General features: G+C 41.1%; 1 protein-coding gene across 2 annotated transcripts in view; it reads left to right on the forward strand.

Annotated features, from left to right (window-relative positions):
* The first annotated feature begins 202 nt into the window (after window positions 1-202).
* Window positions 203-20,029, forward strand: part of NWD2 (NACHT and WD repeat domain containing 2) — a 58,952-nt gene continuing 39,125 nt past the window's right edge. Inside the window, exons 1-2 of one of the 2 annotated variants that reach the window (XM_074587781.1) lie at window positions 1,246-1,359; window positions 7,684-8,083. Coding sequence is in view for 1 of the 2 variants with exons in the window: in XM_074587780.1 (XP_074443881.1) it covers window positions 1,209-1,359 (151 nt within the window). In the remaining variant the exon portion in view is untranslated. Of the gene's footprint in view, window positions 1,360-7,683; window positions 8,084-20,029 lie in introns of both variants that reach the window. The other variant, XM_074587780.1, reaches the window with a different exon arrangement.

The raw sequence follows: 20,029 nt of genomic DNA on the forward strand, positions 1-20,029 counted from the left end.
TAGATACTACCCGCATTAAAGACTTTTCTCTCCAGCTTTTTTAGTGTGTAGAGACACCTGCAAACCCCTCCTGAAGCCTGCGGCTTCCTCCTAAGAAGGGACTCCTACGGCCAACAGACCCACCGGGCTAATTAAAGCCCCGTCCCCCCCCCGCCCCCAGCCACTCCCCTCCGCTTTGCTGCCAGGTCCCTGCCTGCCCGCCCCTCCCTGGGAGGTTTCTAAACTCTGCGGCTCGCCCAAGGCCTGCCGCCCGCCGGGGCTGGGGCCGCCGCACCGCACAGCGCCGCACCGCGCCGCCGGCAGCCTCCAGCGGGGACCGGCCCCCGCCCGCCCCCCCCCGCGGCAGCCTCCAGCGGGGACCACCGGGCCGCCGCCTCCCTGAATATTTCATCGGCGCTGCCCGACGGGACGCCCCGCCACTGACTGCTGCAAAGGGACCGCATCCCGCCGGCTGCTGGGTCTCGCCGCTTCCTTCCTCTTTCATTCTTCAAACCGCGGCTTTTCATTTATTCCGATAAATAAATAACTGATTAAAAAAAAAAAAGGAAAGAAAGAAAAAAGCAGCAAGAGCATCTCTCTTTTGTATCTGAGCAGGTGGGACTCCTGTGCAGGCGATTACAGAACAAAACACCAGAAGGGCTCTGAACTCTTCAGAGCCCCAAGGATGAGCCGGCAGCAGTTTTCCTATAAAAATCCGATCCCGGGGCTGTGACACACTCGGAGGAGGGAAGGCGCCCTCAGTCTTGTCGGAGACGTCCCTGCCTTGGACACCGCAAACCCTCGTGGGCCGAGGGGGAACCCGAGAGACTCGCCGGCCCCACCGCTCAGCGGCTCGCCCGGCCTCCCGCTGCTCTCCGCGGCGGCCGCGGCCGGCCGGGCGGGCTGCCGCCGTGGGGCCGCCGTCCCGCCGCCGCCTCCCCCGCTCCGCCGCAAACTTTCTTCCCGCGCCCTCCCCGCCGCCGGGCAGCGGCGCGGGGGGCGGCCGCCGCCTCTCCTCCTCCTCCTCCTCGCTGCTCCGGCGCCGGGCGGCGGCCCCAACCCCAGCCGCGCCGCCGCCGAGGAGGCAGGCGGCGGTCCCGGGCGGCCGGAGAGTCCGCATGGCCGCTGCCGGCGAGCCGATGGCGAGCGCCGCCGCCGCGGCGGTGCGGGGTCTGCCCTGAGCCGAGGCCCGGCGGCCGCCTGCGAGCATCGCCCTGCAGCGCGGCGGGATGTGGCCGGCCGGGGCGGGCGGCAGGCTGCCCTGCCCGCGGGACGCGGCGCTGCGGAGGGCGGCTTTCTCCGGCAACCTCTCGGCGCTGCCGTCCCACCTGGTGCCGAGCGGCAGGAGCGTCCGCGTCTTCATCAGCGCCAACCCCGAAGGTAAACCCGCCGCCCGCCGGGCTCCGCCGCCCGCCCCGCAGCTCCCCCTGCCGCCCGCAGCGCCGGGACCCGCAGCCGGCACCGACCGCCGCGTTTCCCGCTGCTGCCGGGCGCCGTCGCTGCGGGGGCCCGCGGGGTGACGGTGGGGGTCGGGGTGGGGTGGCGGGGCTCGCCTCGGCTGTGTCGCAGGGGGGGTTGGAGGCGCCGGTGTACTCCGCTCTGAAGTTATATCGGGGGTGGGAGAGGTGGGGGTGTCTCTTCTACGGTGCAGCGGGGCATAGGGTACGCGGGGGTCTCGGACATGGAAACGGACTAAAGCGAAGGGGAAGGTTTTTCCGTGGGGGTGTTTTGTGAAAGCTCTCCCGGAGAGGCTGGTTAATAGAGTTTCCCCTTGATTTCATAGCGCAGGGAAAGCAGGTCGCCGCCGGCTGAGGATACGGCAAATGTGATCCTTTGATCCCGGTCATACTCTGCTTCCGAGGAAGCATGCACTGAAACCTGCAATTTTAGCTTAATAAAGTCGGGATCGCATAGCCGGTACCTGAACTAATAAGGCATCCTGCTACTTAAAGTCTATTTTTAAAATTACCCTTTGATAGGAGGAATTTGCATACATTCAGGAGGTGTCATTCCCACTCGTAAAATTTAAGTTGCTGAAGCATATTCCCACTTGAAGCACGGAAATAATAAATTAAGCGTTCACACCTATGACATTTCTTGCCTGCAAAAAATGAGCCCGCTGTATTCACAATTCTCTTTCACACCACCACCCACCACCTTCCCCGCCCAACACTTCCAATTCAACAATACTGTCACCTTTTATGCAAACATCAGAGATCTGAAAATCATGCCTGAAATGACAAAATAGTTTGAATTTTGAAGTGAAAATTGTCTTGGCACCAATACTTACGTGAGCATGAGAAATAGCGCTCACAAGCCAAAGAAAAAGAAGTGGGCATAGCACTGCCTTGAAGAATTCCCACACCTCCAGGTCTTCCGAGTTGCTCTCAACACAAGGAAACTCTCAGCTCTTGCATCCGACGTCCCTGTTTGTTTGAAAAAGATGCCATTCTTTAAGGAGGGCGTGAAAATGCTTGCAGTTTATTGATGCAATCTAAGCAAAGATGTCTAAATAGCAATAATCGAGAAAAATGATTATTTGGCTCTGAAAGAAAATTGGTGTGGATTTTTAGAAGATGTGTTAGTCATTAGAAACGGGTTTTCTGCCAGCGTTGCCTTAACTATGGAGCTACTGATGCCTCTGTATTTGATGCGAATGGCATTTATCATCAGGAGAGCTTGGTACGTTAGCTACATATTTGCTAAAATAAAAAAAAAACACAAAAAACCAAACAAACCACTCATTCTAAAAGTTGGGTTTTGAAGCCTTATATGTCCATTTGCAGGATTTTAGCCTTTCATTGTTATTTCAAAATTTCAGCTTTAAAAAAGCACTGAGAGGAAGAAAATAATTTGGTCAGTTTGGGATTATTTATATCAGCTTCTTTGTAGGAACATATGATCACAATGATTAACACTTCTCATGTCCAAAATTTTATTTGCAACATTGCTCCTGCTTTCAGAAATGATAGTATGGGACAGAAATTTCGGAGTGGTTACAGATTTTGGTTGCCAACATGAACCACTTACATGAACATTTAGGGACTCCAAATGATGAGAAACAGCCATGAGTACTTATCAGTGGTATCACTGACACTATTACACTGACAGTATTACTAACTGCATGTGACCTTAAAAAAATAATACAATAAAAGAATAAACAAGAACAAGTAGCCTACAATGGGATTTAGATATCGTCTAGTGAAGTACTTAGAAATAAAATTGCTGCTTGCAAAATACCTAGAAGAGTTCACAATGCAAGAGTTCTGGAAAAAAAAGGTTAAACTCTCCCAACTTAATAAACTATTTCGCATATTTAAGCCCCAAACCACAATGTATATTTGCATGACTAAGGCCTTTCTTGTTCATTTTCAGCATATCAATACACTTTATACCCCTTCCTCTTGGTGCTGAGCATTCCTGAAAGGGGCTGTGAGTCCCCAAACTCCAGAGGTAGCAGCGAATACCCCCTGGCTGTGCTCTCTACGTATCAGAATTGTGGTGCCAGGGAAGCTTAGGGATTCATCCTGCTGGCGGTCACAAGAAAACTTTATCCGCAACTCAAAGTGTACAATCTTAAAAGTTTAATGAGCGTATATTGGAGATCTCTGGTGAATCAATGTTTGGTCTGTTCTTTACGAACATACTTCAGTAGGATTGAAATATATTTTAATTTTATTATGCAATTAGGAAAATGATTCTTTGTAAATTTTCTTAAACACAAATCCCTAAAAAGACCAATAAGTGGCGACAGTGAGCATGGGTAATAGGAACATATTGCTTCATATTACAGTCTCTTGTTTTCTAGAGGAAATGTAGATAAGTGGAATTGTGTTTTCCCTGTTAACTGTAACAGTATTGTCTTGTTCAAATTATTGATATCTGTTAATCAATGTTCATATCACTGAAGAAACATTCACTTTAGAAACATTGAAGTTGCTTCATTATTTGAATATAAATTAGTCTTTTTTCTCATTTCAGTAGATATAAGCAAACAGACATATTTTAAATATGTATTTTGTCAAAGAGAGGTTGAAGATTTTGTTTTAAATAATTTATTGGTTTTCTCAAGATATTGCTGTTACATGTAGAAGTCTAAGGACTGTAAGAGCAATCAGTTAATGACAGTTTGTTTGCTACTCAATAGTGCCTGTATAGATGCCTTCCATTAACATACAGTTCTTATTAAATACAACAGGTATAAACTTCCATACGGTCCCGTTATATGGAGCTGTGACATCAGCCCTATGTAGGTTCAGAACATTCCAGTAGTTCTCCTCGCTACTTCAATCAGAAAATTATTTGAGTTGCAAAGTTTGCTATTTCGCTTAGCTATTCACCAAGAAATTATGTGGTGATATAAGGCAATATTACAAGCCCTGGTTGAAACTGATGCCTTAACCGGAGTTAGGAATTAGTCTTGAAAATGAAATCGTGTGAATTGGAACATACAGTCAAAACTCTGATAATTATTAAGTCTCTTGGCTCTTCTGAAAGTGGGGAGGTTAGCCTTCTGCTAGTTTGTCCTAAGGCCTTGTTATTCCTTCAATTAGTTAAGACATCGATAATTTTTTACTCTGAGCTCTGTAAGTTTTGGTTGCGAAGGTGCCTTTCATGTCTGTAGATTAGCAGAGACAAAAGAAAGCATTTGAAGAGAGAGATGCATAAAGCCAAATCCTACGCAGACAGGTGGTTCCATTGAAGACAGGATGATAATACCTTTATATAGCGTCTGAGTGTGTGCTGGCACAGGTGGTGTTAGCCAGTCTCATCTCAAAGTGTGAACAGGGCTGCATTTAATAATTCCCATGGAAGGGATGCTCCCTTTTCCAGCCATTGTATCAGCTGCATACTGCTCGCTCTTCTCTGTGCAGCACCTCTGCACACCTCCACAGTTCCAACACAGGATCACTTTTTACTGGATCATGGCAGTTAGTACCTTTTAGCCATTCAAAACATTTCTGTTGTATAAACAGAAACAATTGCAGTGAGATCATGATCAAGCTCTCTCTTAACAGCCCTTTTTAATACAGAAAGGCTATGTTCCTCATGGCTTCTGTGCCTTAAGTACCCATTTTTTAAAACTATAAGCCCAACTATTTATAAAAAACCTAGCTAACACTAGCTTTGGCATGATTAACAATCTTAAGGATGAAGTCCTCTCTATACATCTAGAAATGTAAAATGAAGATTTTATTCTAACAGAAGATACTACTGGTACTACCACCACTTTAATGCCGCTGTTGTACAAGCACGGTATAAAACTAACCTGTGCAGTTAGAACTTCACCACCTTGCCCATAGACTGCCCAAGTGAGATTTCCTTGTCTTACACTATTGAATGAGTTTGAGTGTTCTTGAGTTATTATGCAATTGTTCAACTTAGTATAGTTTCCATTGACATGCATCATCCAGAACATTGCATTAATTTGAAAAACACAAATGTTTGGTGCCCAGTTTATATATTTTCTCATGATACATGAAGCAAGATTCTCTCTTGCAGTTAGTTTTATCTACTAGATGAGGATTATTCCTATAAATAATGATTGCAGAAATGGACCTTACCAACGTTTTTGTTTGGACCTATTGTTATAGGTTGCTTTGCAGGAATTACATGTATTTTTATGCATTTTGATGAACCTTTGAAAGAAAAAATCTTATGTGCATTTGTAGTTTAGTGCTATCGAACATGAGGGTGAATAACTCATAACAGATGAAGAATTATGCTTGCTTTAATTACAAAGTTATTGCCATATGTGATAAGAGAAAGGTACAAGTTTTCATTCTTAGCCTATTCCAGGTATATTCTATTATTTTTATGAGAAATGTTGTTTCTCCTAAGAAAAACATAATTGAGGAAACGTTAATGTGGAAAAATACTCAAAAGCCAGAATACTGCGCAGTTAACGATCGTCCATTTTGGTCAGCCCCAGAATACCATATGGTGTCCCGACTTGGATACATTGCATGAAGATCTTTTTACAAAGACAATTTTATGTAATCTGGGTGGAATTTATTCCTTAGCTAAAGGAAAACACAGATGTTCAAGTGTATGAAATTGCAAGGGAGGTGTTGCGGAGATGTGGAGACAAATAACTCCAGGACTTTTTTTATGCTAAGTGTTAGCTCTGGTTACCTAACTTTGTAGCTATTTATGGTGTTATGTGACGCACATCACTGTAGCGTTTAAGAGCTACAAACCAAGCTACATTTGGGAAAAAAAAGAAGTCCAATAGTTTTAGAGATAAAGTTGAGTATCTCAGAGTTTGGGAGAGCAACATGGTTCAAGTACCTGGGTACGGTATGGGTCTTGATCTGAAATATTTCTTGTTTCAGGAGGCTCAGAGATACCTACAGCTCATTAGCTTGGAAAGAAGCCTGCCATTTTCAGTATCTCTGCCTCTATGTGAAGTTTTCTCTCTTTCCTCTTGTGCCACAGAACAACTGTGGTGTTGGTATGGTTGAGCAGAAAGCAAGATCTAACTCTCCTTTAGACTGTGTGACCAAGTCTCATGGTGACTTTAACTATTTCTGCAAGGCAGGGCTGGTAGATCTCAAGCAGAACAAGTACGAGATGAGTTTTTGCTGAGCCAATCTGCAAGCCTTTTTCCTGTTAGAGGAGGTGATCGTTTTGGGCTAAGACGGAGACAGAATTTAAGTTTATTCTGCCAGACAGATAAACTTGAGAAAATGTTGATAAACTGTATGAAAAAAGCTGCTCTTCATGTCACCCTGTTGGTTTTGTAGGTTCTTTGCTTATCGTAGCTTGGGGTCTGGGCTAAGGATTTGCTCTAAATGTACCAAATATGCAAGTGGAAACATTGAGAACTTTTGTCTAATTTTCAACAAGATTTTTCATTCATGTACTCAAAAGGTAAGATGTGCATTTGGGGAACAAGACTAAGATCAAGAGACATGGTTTGGTTTTGGTTTTGTTTTTTTTTTAGTAAAACAGCAAGCTATTTAGTTTGTTGGTTTTGTTCTTTCTTCTTGATATTTACAAATAAGCAAATTACCTGTAACCCAGTCACCTTCCTGCTAAGCAGCATCTGGACTTATCAGCTCCAAAAGTTTGGATTAGATATTTACACTATCTACTTAAAAAACAGCACTTAAACTTTTTAACCACATGACTATGCTTTTTTAATATAAAAAAATACTAAAATATATAATTTTTGTATATGTGTCTATATTGTGTATACACACACACATACATATGCAGAAATTATATAAAATGGTATAAACTGTATAAAATGGTATAAGTAGATGTATAAAACTCAAGCCACGCTATCATAGGCAATTTTCAAACTTGCTGTTAGGACCCCTTGCGAGAACTGGGTATTTATGTTCAAAGGGCATTGCTCGAGATTGTAATTCTAGCATTACTGAAGAACAGCCTGGGTTTTGTTAAATGCTATTGTAAAAGTAAAAGTTTTACAGAGGAGTTTAGATTTCAGCCCCAAGTAAACTTGTAAACATTCAGGGTTATGTGTGCACCTACAGCTTAGGTTTTATGACTGTTTTTCTTAGCATCGAAGAAATAATATTAAAGCAGAGCAGAACTTACAATTTCTTTTTTTCTTTTCTAACTTTGCAAATATTGCTTTATTTCTTCAGATGTATTTGCATGCTAGACTGGTTCCATGTATTGTAGTTTGTGTATATATACATACGTATATATGCATGAATATTTTTGTTGCACTAGAAACACAGAGCAGCCAAGATATGCGTAGGACACTGGAGCGTGCCTCGTTCTTGTGCCAAGTGTCATCCTTCCAGTGACAGAGCAAGAGGAGCTTGCGGCCCCTGGACACTTGACACTAAGTACAGTGAGGGACAATGAAACACTTGTGCAAATTCCGTGTAATATTAATTTGTCAAACAATGTGTTAGATGGTGGACGGCAGCAGTGTTGAATCACGTCCTTATAGTGCATCGTTCCCCGAGCAAGATATGAGACCTCGCTTCAAATGAGCGGCAGCACCGTGCAGGCAGCGTTACAGTGCCTTCCCCATCGACACTGGGGAGCTTCTCTCCTGCCTGATCAAGGGCAGTGGGACGACCTCGCAGCTGAGCAACAAGGATTTTCGAGGCTGCGTTTCCAGGTGACCACGTGTGTTTTGTGGCGGGATTTCTGTAATCGTGTAAGGACAGTGTAGTACAAAGGGTACATAACTTGGCATCCTATCTCTAAGCTTATGCAGTGAAATTTCTCCTTTTTAGATACTTAAATACATGACTATGTAGGCATATGTATGTGTTCACAGACGTGTAAACACAAGAGAAAATCCTACATTAGACTTTAAGTCTTGTTTGGAGAATTTTTTAAATATTTATTACAGAAAGAAAACTTTAGATCAAGGAGTTACTGAACTTCTAATACAAGATATGAGGGCAGTCCTTGAGCAGCAATTTTTTTCATCTGAAACAAATGAAATTTTGAATTTTCATCTGCTGGAAGAGTATTTTGTGATAAGATATACTTTCAGGCTACTATAATACATTAGTAATATTTAGCTACCAGTAATTTAGGTTTTAATATATTGAAGGTGGTAGATATAAATATAATGTAGTCATAGATAGTCGTGTGTATGGAATACAGAGAAATCTGTCGGTTTTTAATATAGGCAGTGCTGTTCAAGACAACTGCTTTATCCCCTTACTGGAATTTTAATTAAAGAAGGATAATAATAGATAGAATTAGAGAACCCAATTTAATCATGGTTGTGCCAGTGCAACTCTAAAATAACTCCACTGGCCTGATGCTACTCTTATTAATTTAGGGTTTGTATCAGAGAGAGGTTTTTACTTCCAAAATCTTTAGCCAGAAGGGGAGTAGGGCTAAATCACAGGTACCTGAAAGCAGGGCGTGTAGCAAGGTAAAGAGGAGGGAGCCCCGAGTCAGTGCAGAGTACCATGTGCATGCTGCTGTGTTGGACAAGGAGAAGATGTACCACATGCAATGCTTGTAAGCCACCCCATCACCACCATAATTACATGCCTGCCTCCATCTGTGACCCGGTCTTAAGCTCCCTCTGTAAGCATCTGCTAATGCCCATTGTCAGAGAGAAGATGCTGTGCTGGACAGACTTTGTGCCTGACCCACTACAGTCATTATTGTACAGAATCTGGACCTAGAAAAAAAAATCTTCTTTACAGACTACATTTATCAGGCTGTTCAAAATACACTTGGTGCCAGAAGCTGGAAAGTCAAGCAAATGGGCTTAATCCAGAGTCATGCTGTTACCAAGTATCAGTCTTTGGGACTGACCAAGTAGCTGAACAGATCAGATTTCAAACTGTCAGAGCCTGAAAAAGAGTCTTGTACAACCTACTCCTAGCATTTGCTTTGGGTCTGCAGTCTTCAGTATAGTAACGTGTGTCTTTGCTACAATTAAACACTCAAAAATGTTTATTAATAAGAGTCCATATAACTCCACTGGCAATTGAGTACCTTCGCAGTCTCGCCTATGCTTTATAAATCTCCAGCTTTGTCCTCCAACTCTCTGTTATCTGAATCAGGTATTGAGACATGTAGTTATTACAGTGTATGTATGATACATAGCAATGTTATTTGTAAAATTATTATTTAGAGTCTCTAATTAGTAATGTTTCACAAAAACATTAAGATGAAATGAGAATTAATGACTAAGAGCTCTATCTTGACAGCCTTGGTTTCAGAGAGCCCCCCAACTGGAGCGTTTGCTATTGGCGGGCATTTCTGAAGCCTAGACCCTTTGATGTGTTCGTATTACTAAAGAGCATTTGCATTTCTTACAAGCTACAGCACTTCATAAAAGTACAAAATAGACATTTAGAAGCATATAGAAGTTCAAAGTTAAAAATCATTGGCAAAATAAACGGCTTGTGCAAACCCTCCAAAATCCCTTTTTAGCATAGTGGCTTTGATATATATTATCTGTTAGTTAGTATCGTTTATTTGTATTGTATAAGATTGATGTCTGACCATGCAATGTAGGAAGAAATGACTGGCACTTTAGAATATTTGTAGCAGAATCCCTGACACTGCCTGAGTTTACACTCGATGTTTCTTCACAAGTGATCTCACTGACTGGATTTTATTAGATTAAGATTGAGAACCGTTGAATAACCATGTGGGCTTAATATTTGCAGAATTATGCACATCAGCTATTATATATAAGATAAGCAAGACGCAAATGAAGTAAAATGGGACATAGCGAGACTGAAGGAGCCCAATACTTCTCCTGTGCCCCTGGCAATCTCAGATGCATGATGAAAGACTAAGAAATCACAACGGGGACAAAATGATAAAGATTATGTCTTTATGTTTAATAATCTGTGAGGTCCTTTGCTTTCATGAATTTATCTAGTTGCTTTACTAATTAGTCAGTAGTCTTGGTACTTGTCACAACCTTTCCAAGTTTTGGGATAGATTATTGCCCGGTGAAACGCCTAATTCTACTAACTTCAGTGGGAATGAACAAGGCCACGAATGAACAAGGCCAAAGAAGAGATCCCAAAAACCAAAAGTGGGAATATCTGTGGAGTGGAGATATCTAAAAGCAGATCTCCCTAAAAGAGTAACTTCATCCAAAACCATCATTGTAATGATCCATTTTTGGCTATATAGAAAGAGAGGTTAACTGTGTAGACCTAGTTGTCTGAATATCCCTGTTTCCGTGGGGTTCTTAAAATGGAGCTATACTAAGAAGTAAATAAGGAAATGACAATGCTCAATAATCTAAGGTGCGTAAGGGATCGAGTCTAATCTAAGGGAGTCCAGTGTGTCACGCAGGAGTCTAATCTAAGGGTTATTTTATTATCAAGAATATCCCACACCTACTATGCCAGCATGACACATCTAGAGGATCTTGCTTTACTGTCATAATCAAACATAACAGAAATCATGTATGACTGCTTTATAAATTATTTTCTTAAAATTAAGGACTTAACCTTTTTATTTTTTTGTACCTACAGTTGTTTAATAAAGCCCCCCCCCCCATATTCTAGAAAAGGTGATCAGAGGAAAAGTAGTTTCTTACTTAGTGGCTAGATTTATAGTCTGTACTGTTCTGGCAAGACAAAGTTATTTATTCTGAAGAAAATGCCTATTTTTCTTCTTCATTTTACACCCTCTATTTCTGATAGCTCAGATACTGAGAGCAATGAACTGTAAGTGTTGATCCTCTTTGTAGGAGTGGTTACCGGTAAATGTTAGGAAAATGATAAAATCATATTATTGTTTTGTAATGGTCTTGATTCACTTATATATTTATTGGATTAGTGATGAAGAATTACGCAATGCTTTTGAAGCAAGTTATTGAAGCATTCTTGTGTATGTGGTCCCTAATTTGGCACATCAAGACACTAGCAAAGTTTGTACTTTGAAATGCAAGTCATTTACAACACGGGATTATAAAGAATTAAGCAATCTGGGGTGAGCAAAATGAGTGACATTGAGTTCAATTACATGCCATTTAAACCCAAAATATGTGTCAACAACAGAGGCCCAAGGGACCTTAGGCAGTTATTTCATTAGGCAGTTATTTATTGTTGTGCAAATCACAGACCAGGAGGCTGGAAGGGACTCCTTGAGGCCTTTGTGTCTGTCCTGCCCATAGCAGGATCAAACATACCTGTGCCATTCCTGACAGAAGACAGTCTAGCTCTTCATGAGCTCTCTCCAAACCAGTTAAGAAAATACGTAGGAAAATGGACTTTACAGCATATGCTGCACTGTGTCTTCCATAGCACTACTGGTAGTGCTTACTGCAACATATACAGACACAAAATAAACTCATTAGTTAATAGAAACTACCAAAAGTAAAAAAAATTCCCTGAAAATTTCCTTGCTTAGAATGAGTTTCAGTACCTTTCACTAGTCTATGTCATTCATAAATGTCTCAAATCTAGTTTCTGCCTCTTCATCCTTTTACCATGTCAGGAAGCCGATCTATGCATGCAAGAAAAGCAGGTATAATATAAAGCAATGAACTCCCATAAATATTATTTTACCATGTATGTATGTCCTGCAGAGAAATGCTTGTTTCAGGTGAAGCTTTCCTGCAAATAAGGCATTTACGAAGTGTCTAATAGCTCATGTTACAGCTTTTCCTTTGGTGGTTTATTTATGAATGGGAAGAGGAGACTCATTTACAGGACTTCTCTTATATACCTGCTGATTGATTCTCATATAGGATATTCATTATATTTGAGATTAATATAATTCTGTCAGACTTGTTTAATGTCAGTCATGAGTTAAAAATATTTTTCAAAAGAGAAGACATGTAGAAGACACACAGATCATCATGTATTCCTCCTTTCTTTAGAAAACGGAGCTAAAAATGCACGTGATCTCCCTACACTCCACCTGTTTTAATTATGAATTTTCTATTTTACACTTTCTATAATCAATGATGTATAATACTATATAATTCTACTGAGCAATTCCATTGCTGGTATATTGTTCCAGTGTTAATGCCACAGTCAGCTCCTCATAGTCATTATGTAAATTCAAAATCACTTCAAATAAAAGAAACGAGATCCCCAGTTGTAGATTCGGTTGTGTTTAACCGTATGTAGGTGTAGAATGTAAAAGATGACTTGCAGACGTTTCTAGATATTCTGTGGCTAAGGGACAAATACATTCATGGGCGTTGAGAAAGACTGATAGTGTCTGGCAGTGCAAGAAATGGAAATGAAGTCAAGTCTGTGCTTTCAGCCATCTTCTACACTGCCGTTGAGAGTACAGCGTCATAGAAGATTTTTATCCTCCTTTAAAGGTCATTGCAGCTCATCGGGTATTATTATTGTGAAAATTAAAGCAAAGAGTTGGGGAAGATGGCTAAAGTAATTTGAAAGTACTAATTTGGACGGCAGTCTGTAGTTCAGGCACCGATTGATTAAATTGGTATGCCAGTTCTGGAAGTTCTTCAAATATTATTTTCTGTATCACACCTGTGAAATGTATTAGTGGGAAACTGAACTTAGTTGTTTCAACTATATCTGCTGCTTCTTGTCCTTTTTCAATTACTAACTCCTCAAGATTGTTACACTGCAAATTTACTATTGCCTGAATATATGTCATCAACTAAATGTGGTTAGCAAGCAGAAAAAAATAAGATCTGGAACAAGAAAACAAAATATAGTAAAATCAAGTCATCACAAAAATATTTTACTCATAAAAACAGATACATTTGAAAAATTACAAAAAAATGCCTTTTTAACTGGATTGTATAATCTTCACTGAAAGTAATGCTGAGATGAATCATTAGAATTGGAAAGGGTAAGGGAGAATGGAGGTAAGATAAATCACTCTTCCTTTACATGTCAATCACTGTTTTCCTCTCAGACGTTACATAATCTGTCAGAACGAGCCAGTTTTGTGAATTATTTGGTCACGCTCAATGGCTTCCAGTGCAGAAACCACCTGGAATTCTCAGTTTTAGAAACTGTTGTACCGCAGTGCCCATAAGTGGGTGGTTATAGCTGGGTGGAAGTTGTCTGTCAGGTTCTGAAATAGTCCTGTAAGAAATCAGTTGAGATTCTCTTATTTAGGCAAGGTGTTTCTGGCATCCCTCCCTCACGTAGTCCTGTTGCTCTGGGCTTAATGCCCTCTTGCAGCTGCTCTCCTTTGCTGGGGTTGTCATTTAGTGTCTTCATCTTTGGTAACTGTTTCTACAGCAGCCAAGTACTATCCTGATGGTGCAGGGATGTTATTTCATAGTCATCTCCATTTAGCATCAAGGAAAAAAAGTCTGTTGCAAAGAAAACTACTTTATTGATGCAGACTTACTGCACTGATAGCAAGCAGCGCCTTACACTTCTTCTCGGGGTGTCTGCACACCCACAAGTGTCAGGTTCAAGACTTTTCATCTTCTGGAATAAAAGTCTTCACATCTTTCACCTGAAACCCATACAGTAGGCTACATTTGACAAAAGTCATGCTTTTCCAGCTGGCCTGACTGACTTCGGCAGTTTTGTAGTGACCCCAAAAATGGGCATGTTCCACCAAACTTAAGGAAAAATATGACCTGGATCAGAACTTTGTGACTTGTGAGCTTAAATAGAAAGTTTAGAGAAGGGAAGGGCAGTTTTACCGCAGAGCCAACAGTGCTTGCAGAGCTATTCCATAGCTTTGCAGCGCTGCCAGAGGTAAAGTCACATAAGAACATTAACTGGAATTTCTTCAGAATGAGGTCTGTTTAATGGGCCTGCACTGGCTTGTGCTGTGAAATTCGCGTGTGCTTTTACAAGCCATGCTTTCTTGTGTTTTTTTATGGCTTACCTCTGTTTTATGCCTTTTCTAAGCCTACAACATACATTCGTTTCCTTCCAGCTCTTGAATCTGCAGTTCAGTTAGGAGACAAAATGTCTGTGACATCCCGTTGCTTTATTGATTGCCACTGCCTCATTACCTCAAGTGCTTTAGTAATGTACCCTGATTGTTTTCTCTTTGGTCTAGTGATGTCAGAAAAAAAATAGTAAAGCTACTTCAGTACACACAACTTAATTGTTAAAAACATTTTTCAGTGTTGTACAGCTTTTTTTCTGCTTTCTAAGTAATTCCATTATTTTTTGAAGGGTGAATTGACACCTCTATATGAATTAGCAGGATTTTTGCAGGTGTCTTTGTTATTGCACTGGCCTTTTTTATGTCTTCTGTTTTGTTTTTTGCACAGCTCACTCAGAAGTCCTCCTTTAGATTTCATGAGAAGTTTTTCTTTTACGTTAATTTTGATTATAGTTGCAAATTCTTGTCCTTGCAGGCTTTGCTATTTTCCAGTGCTTAGTTGTACTAAGCTTCAGTGTTCTGCAGAGATAATTTTCAGACTTAATTTTGGTGTCTCGAGATGTGCTGTGTCTTCAGTTTCTCCTGTCACCCTGTCACATCATTTAATTGTATGACAATAATTGTTTGTAAATTGTCATGTTTTCAAGAGCTTTTGCTAGTTTGCTTTATTAAATGAAAGAATTAGGTTTTGTTGAATTCTTCCACCTGTGTCATTTGCAGAATGCAAAATTCTCCCCCTGTAGAGATTCTGCGTTCAACCCACAGTGCCGCCAAAGCTCCCGCTGTGCATTGGCATTTGCAGGCAGGTGCCTTTGCAGTGTTTGCCACAAACCACAGTCGAGGGATGCAAGGACACCTAGGCACCCAAGCTGCAATCTAGGGACCATTTGCAGGATTGGGAAAGGATTCCGAGTCAACCTAACTCTTTTTAAGAACGCCTACCTGTAAGGGTGCTGTGTTGCCAAGGGGTAATGTGAGGTTAGTTATGAGGATACATTATAAGATCAAGTTCTGCCTCAGAGTCCTCACTCATACCATACCCGCTAGATTTAATGAGTATGTAGTGGGGGGTTATTTATTAATTTATTTACGGATTGAAGGATTTCATCCAAACTCTGTGGAAGTCAGTAAGGCATCAAAAGGTAAGGGCTTTCAATATATTCCACACATGTAGAACTGCATTTAAGATCCACTGAGGTTAACGGATCTTTCCATTAACTTCACCAACCTTTGGATCATGTAAGCATATTGTACACATAATAAAACTCAGAACTCTTAGAAATCAACATTTGTTTTGAATTGGGAACACAATCATCTGTGAATAATCAAAATCTTTTGGTATTTAGATATAGGAACTGTTTTTCTCTTCTGTCATGACAGTTCCATACTGGTATTTCCCAAAAATTCTGTATTTTAACACGGGTCTTGACCCCTTTGATTTTACTAGTTGCCTCATTTTTTTATGTAAATAAATTGACAGCTGGGTGTTTTTGTTAAGCCAATAGGTGGCACTGGTTAATCATGTTAACAGTCAAGATGCTGGGTATTTTATAAGTAAGATGTCACGGTGGAATGTTGGCCAGATAAGCATTATAATTAAAAAATAATAAATACATATTCTATATGTGGCGTTTAAATTTGTCATCTTACAGAACTGACAGTAGGGAACACTTCAGAGAAATAGATTTTAAAACTACACCTAATTTTAAATCGGATATTGCTTGATTTTAGGATATAAAGGAAGAGCTAATTGCTGCAACTGGAAGTTTTAGGCTTATAATTATGCCCTGCATTTTGAATCCTGCCTCAGATAGTTAGGTCTTTTGTTCTGAAAATGTGTTTGTTTAAATGTTCTGGTGTGGACCACAAATTTGTTGTCCCATCCTGTCATTTCTTCACAATTGAGAGACACATTTCAGGATTACTTACTATTTTAATGTCATTTTCCATTATTTCTTCTGATTTTCATGCCAAATGCCCATTCCTTTGGGCTCAAACGCTCAACCCACTGTTGTATTTATTTTTTTAATAACTGAGAAGGTTGAGGAGACTCTAGAGTCTCTCTACGAGAGACTAGAGTCTGTCTAGTTTCTTATTTGCCTTCTTAAAGAGCCAGCAGAGACCTGAAGGTTGGCGGTGTTGTTCAGGGAGGGCATACTGGAAGAAGTGACCCAGATCAATCTGTTTCCATTCCCTAAAAAGAGTCTTGGGGAGCTTTGGATGCTTATTCTAATGCTCTCTACTCCCAGAAACGCGAAGGGAAGGAAATGACAACAGAGTCGATGGAGTTAATTTTCTAGGAAAGCAAGGGTACTAGGTAGCTCAAGTTATTTTTCCCTGTCTTACCAGCTACAGGATTCAAACTCCTTGCTTGCAAAGTGCTCTGAGATTCTCAGATGAAAGGCACTATACAAATGCAAATGACTTATTATTATGGTATTATTTTCAGAGACAAGGTTTCCATAATATTTAGGGACATTTCTTACCTGCTGGTATTCAAACCTTTTAGTATCAGGGGTAATATACAATGCTATTGTGCATTATTAGAAAAAAAAAAGGCAGTTTAAAAGGAATAATTCAGTTGAATAGTCCTATGTGACAAGAACATACTAGCATTAAGAGGTTTGGCAGTCACTTCCTTACTTGGTATTGCTGCTAAGTAATTTTTAACCTTATTTGCATCATATCTTAGATAATTCAAGTACAGAAATTCTCACTGCAGTCAGTAGACAATGGTTATAAAATACCCGCAATGTTTAATATTGTAATGCGTTAAAAAAAAAATCCTCTGGCAAGAATTTGTCCTACCCATCCAGCAAATCTAAGCATTTAGAATACTTAGGGGACGCAAATAGCTGGGTATCTTAGTGGATATGCATTCAGGACTAGATTAGAAGATGTCCTCTGCTCATCCAGGGCATCAGACCTCCACAGTTGCACAGAAGACTCCAACATTATGTGATAATAAACATATCTGTGTGCGTTTGTGCAGGAGACTAAGCTAGCAGAGAAGTAGGCAGTGGAAGAGGTGAGGTCAAGACCCCCCAGGAAGCTTCTGTCCTGACCACTGCAAAGCTCGGGAACACCAAGCGCAGGGTGGGTGGTACAGAAATTCTTCTGCGCACGCAGGGACCTGCCCTTTCCTGGGTGACAGGCTGGAGATGCAACCTGCAGGCAGCTCTGTGACCCCGTATGACGTTCATTTCTGACATTTGAACAGCTGCAAGGGCAGCTTTTTCCTTCTTCTTCTTCTTCTTTTTCTGCCTTGGTCCTTCCAGGTTCAGCTGCCTGCCTCAACCTGTTATGTCAGTCAGCAATTTTCCTGCTGGCTCCCGGGAGCTGGGTAATGCCGTGTTCTTCCGTCAGTCAAACCATGGCAGTGCTGACACCCTCCCTGCTTAGGACTTTCCCCTGCTCGAGGGCTTTAGCATGCATTGTGCTTGGGTAAGGTGACTCATGGGTGACTAAACGTTTCTGTGAAGAGGCTCGCAACTTGAATGTGCTGCTCCTTTGAGGGTGGTCGAGTGGGTCTCTCTGTCCCCACATTGGCACCCCCTGTGCCAACACACGGTGACAGGATGGGGCTGAGCAACCTCCTTATTGAGCTGCGTTGAACCTTGGCTGAGTAAGAGTCATCGTGTGACTGCAGCACACCTGCGTGAAACAGCCATTCCCATTGCTGGGGCTGAACTCAGACCAGTAAGACCACCAGCAAAAAGAGAAACTCTTTGGTCCTAGGGCAGAATAACTGGTGCTTGAAAATGGGCAATTATTTCCATCAGGCTTCCATGTTAACTCTTTCTGTTCACTTGCATATACGTTTTGAAATTTTCTTCAACTAGGCTATTTTCCATGACTTATTTTATCCCAGAGATTCATGTTTGGCAACTGTTTGTAAATACACATCATGTGTTTACTAACACAGGAATGTGAAATGTACTTTCCCTATTAAAAATAAAATAAGCGACTTTAATAGCAGAACAGCTTGTGTTTGAAGGTCAGACTTTGGCATGGAAATAGTTCATGCTGAGAAGCAGCACCTTGGAGTACTTTAATGAAAACTGGCAGTGATTTGACTGAGCTACAAGCCTTGAGAAATCACACCTCACACAAACACTCATGTTTAAGCAGCGATTGCCTACTATTTAGCAGAGAGGCCATAAATGTGTATGTGGCTAATGTAGTTCTGACCTCAGCATTACACTGGGGGTGCACGGAGAGAGAGAGGGCTGCGATAGTCGGTTCAAAGTGTAGGGGTAGGCAGGATGGTGTGGTTATGGACTGCCTTAGGAGGCAGTCATCTGCAAGAGTTAGCACTTGTAGGGAAGATGTACGTTCAGCAAGTCACCGTCTCACTCAAGACAGGGTTAGTTTTTAGTTTGCTGTTAATACTGGAGACGAATTTAGGGTTGGGGCTTTTTTAAGTCTCAACAGTTTTGCAGATGTAGTTTCATTCCCGTAGTTCATTGTGGGCTGTCATTTGGATTTCAGAGTATCAGAATTAACATTAGGAGGTGTATAAAGCTCATCTCACAACTACTGTCTCATTTTGGCTGCTAGACGAATGTCATTTAGTCAATCCGTTCATCTGCAGCAGCAGCCTGGAAGGTGGAATTTGCCTGTGTGACATTTTTGTTGTTAGGATCTGCCAGCTTCACAGATTTGCTGTCACTGTAAATCAGGTTAGATTTTGTTTAATTAAACCAGCTTATCTGCCATCCATACTAATTACTGTAGTTCACCTTAACTATGCGTATTTCTGTTTCCTTAAAATTTCACAATTATTACAAATCCAGGGATTCCTAATATTCATTAATATAAGCACCATACTCCAATTCCAATTAGATAAGCACATTCCAGTAGATTTGGAGGTAGGAATAAAAATACAGGATGGGTACGCTGAGTGTCTTATCACACAGTGTCTTATAACACAGTTCTAGACGAAGGATTGTTTTATCTGTTTTTGTTTCATTTGTAAGGTATTAGAAATGTAGCACTACTCTCGCAGCGTGTTGTTTAATTTTCTGAACAAGACTCTACAAGTTAACGCTGCAGGGAACAGCACCATGTTCTAAAACTAGAGCCAGTGTGATTCTGCAGGGTACGTCCTACGGGCATAAATAGAAAGCAGCAGAATATGGTTTTATCTGTTGTATACCTCAGATAATATATTTCCTATTTATGATTTAATCATGTTTACTCTTAACTTCTGCTCTTTTCCATAGTTTTTTTTCCTGCAACTTAGCCTATTTTAGTTCCCTCATAAGACTGTTCCGTCCGCTGTCACATTGATCATTTAAGGAACTGCAAACAGTAACTAACTGAATTGTTGCTTCCTTTATAACAAAGCTGTAGTCGTGCTTAATTTCAGTTGAGAGGCAAGAATCATTTTGTTTTAGCTCAGTAACCGAGTAGTAAATTGGTTTTCAACTGAGTTTATTCTACTCAATTGTGAAGATATAATGCTCTGTGTTTTCGTAGACTTGCATGCCAAAATTAACCGGTCTTAAGGCAAAGAATATAGAATATATAGTCTCCTGTCACTGACTGATCTAAGGTCCTTGGTTACTGTGAAGGTAAAAAAAATAAAAGTAAGTGAACTATTTTAAATGAAGCAAAGTACACAGGTAGCTTTTATCACAGGGTACAGCAACACCATGCAGTACAGTGACTCCAAGCTGGGACTGAGAAAAGTTGCTTTGTAGCCAAAATAATACTGTGCATCAGCACAGTGCAACCCTCTGGCTAATTAGCCTTGTTAGCTGCGTACTACATT

This window comes from Larus michahellis, chromosome 5, assembly GCF_964199755.1.
Source record: "Larus michahellis chromosome 5, bLarMic1.1, whole genome shotgun sequence".
Taxonomy (NCBI): domain Eukaryota; kingdom Metazoa; phylum Chordata; class Aves; order Charadriiformes; family Laridae; genus Larus; species Larus michahellis.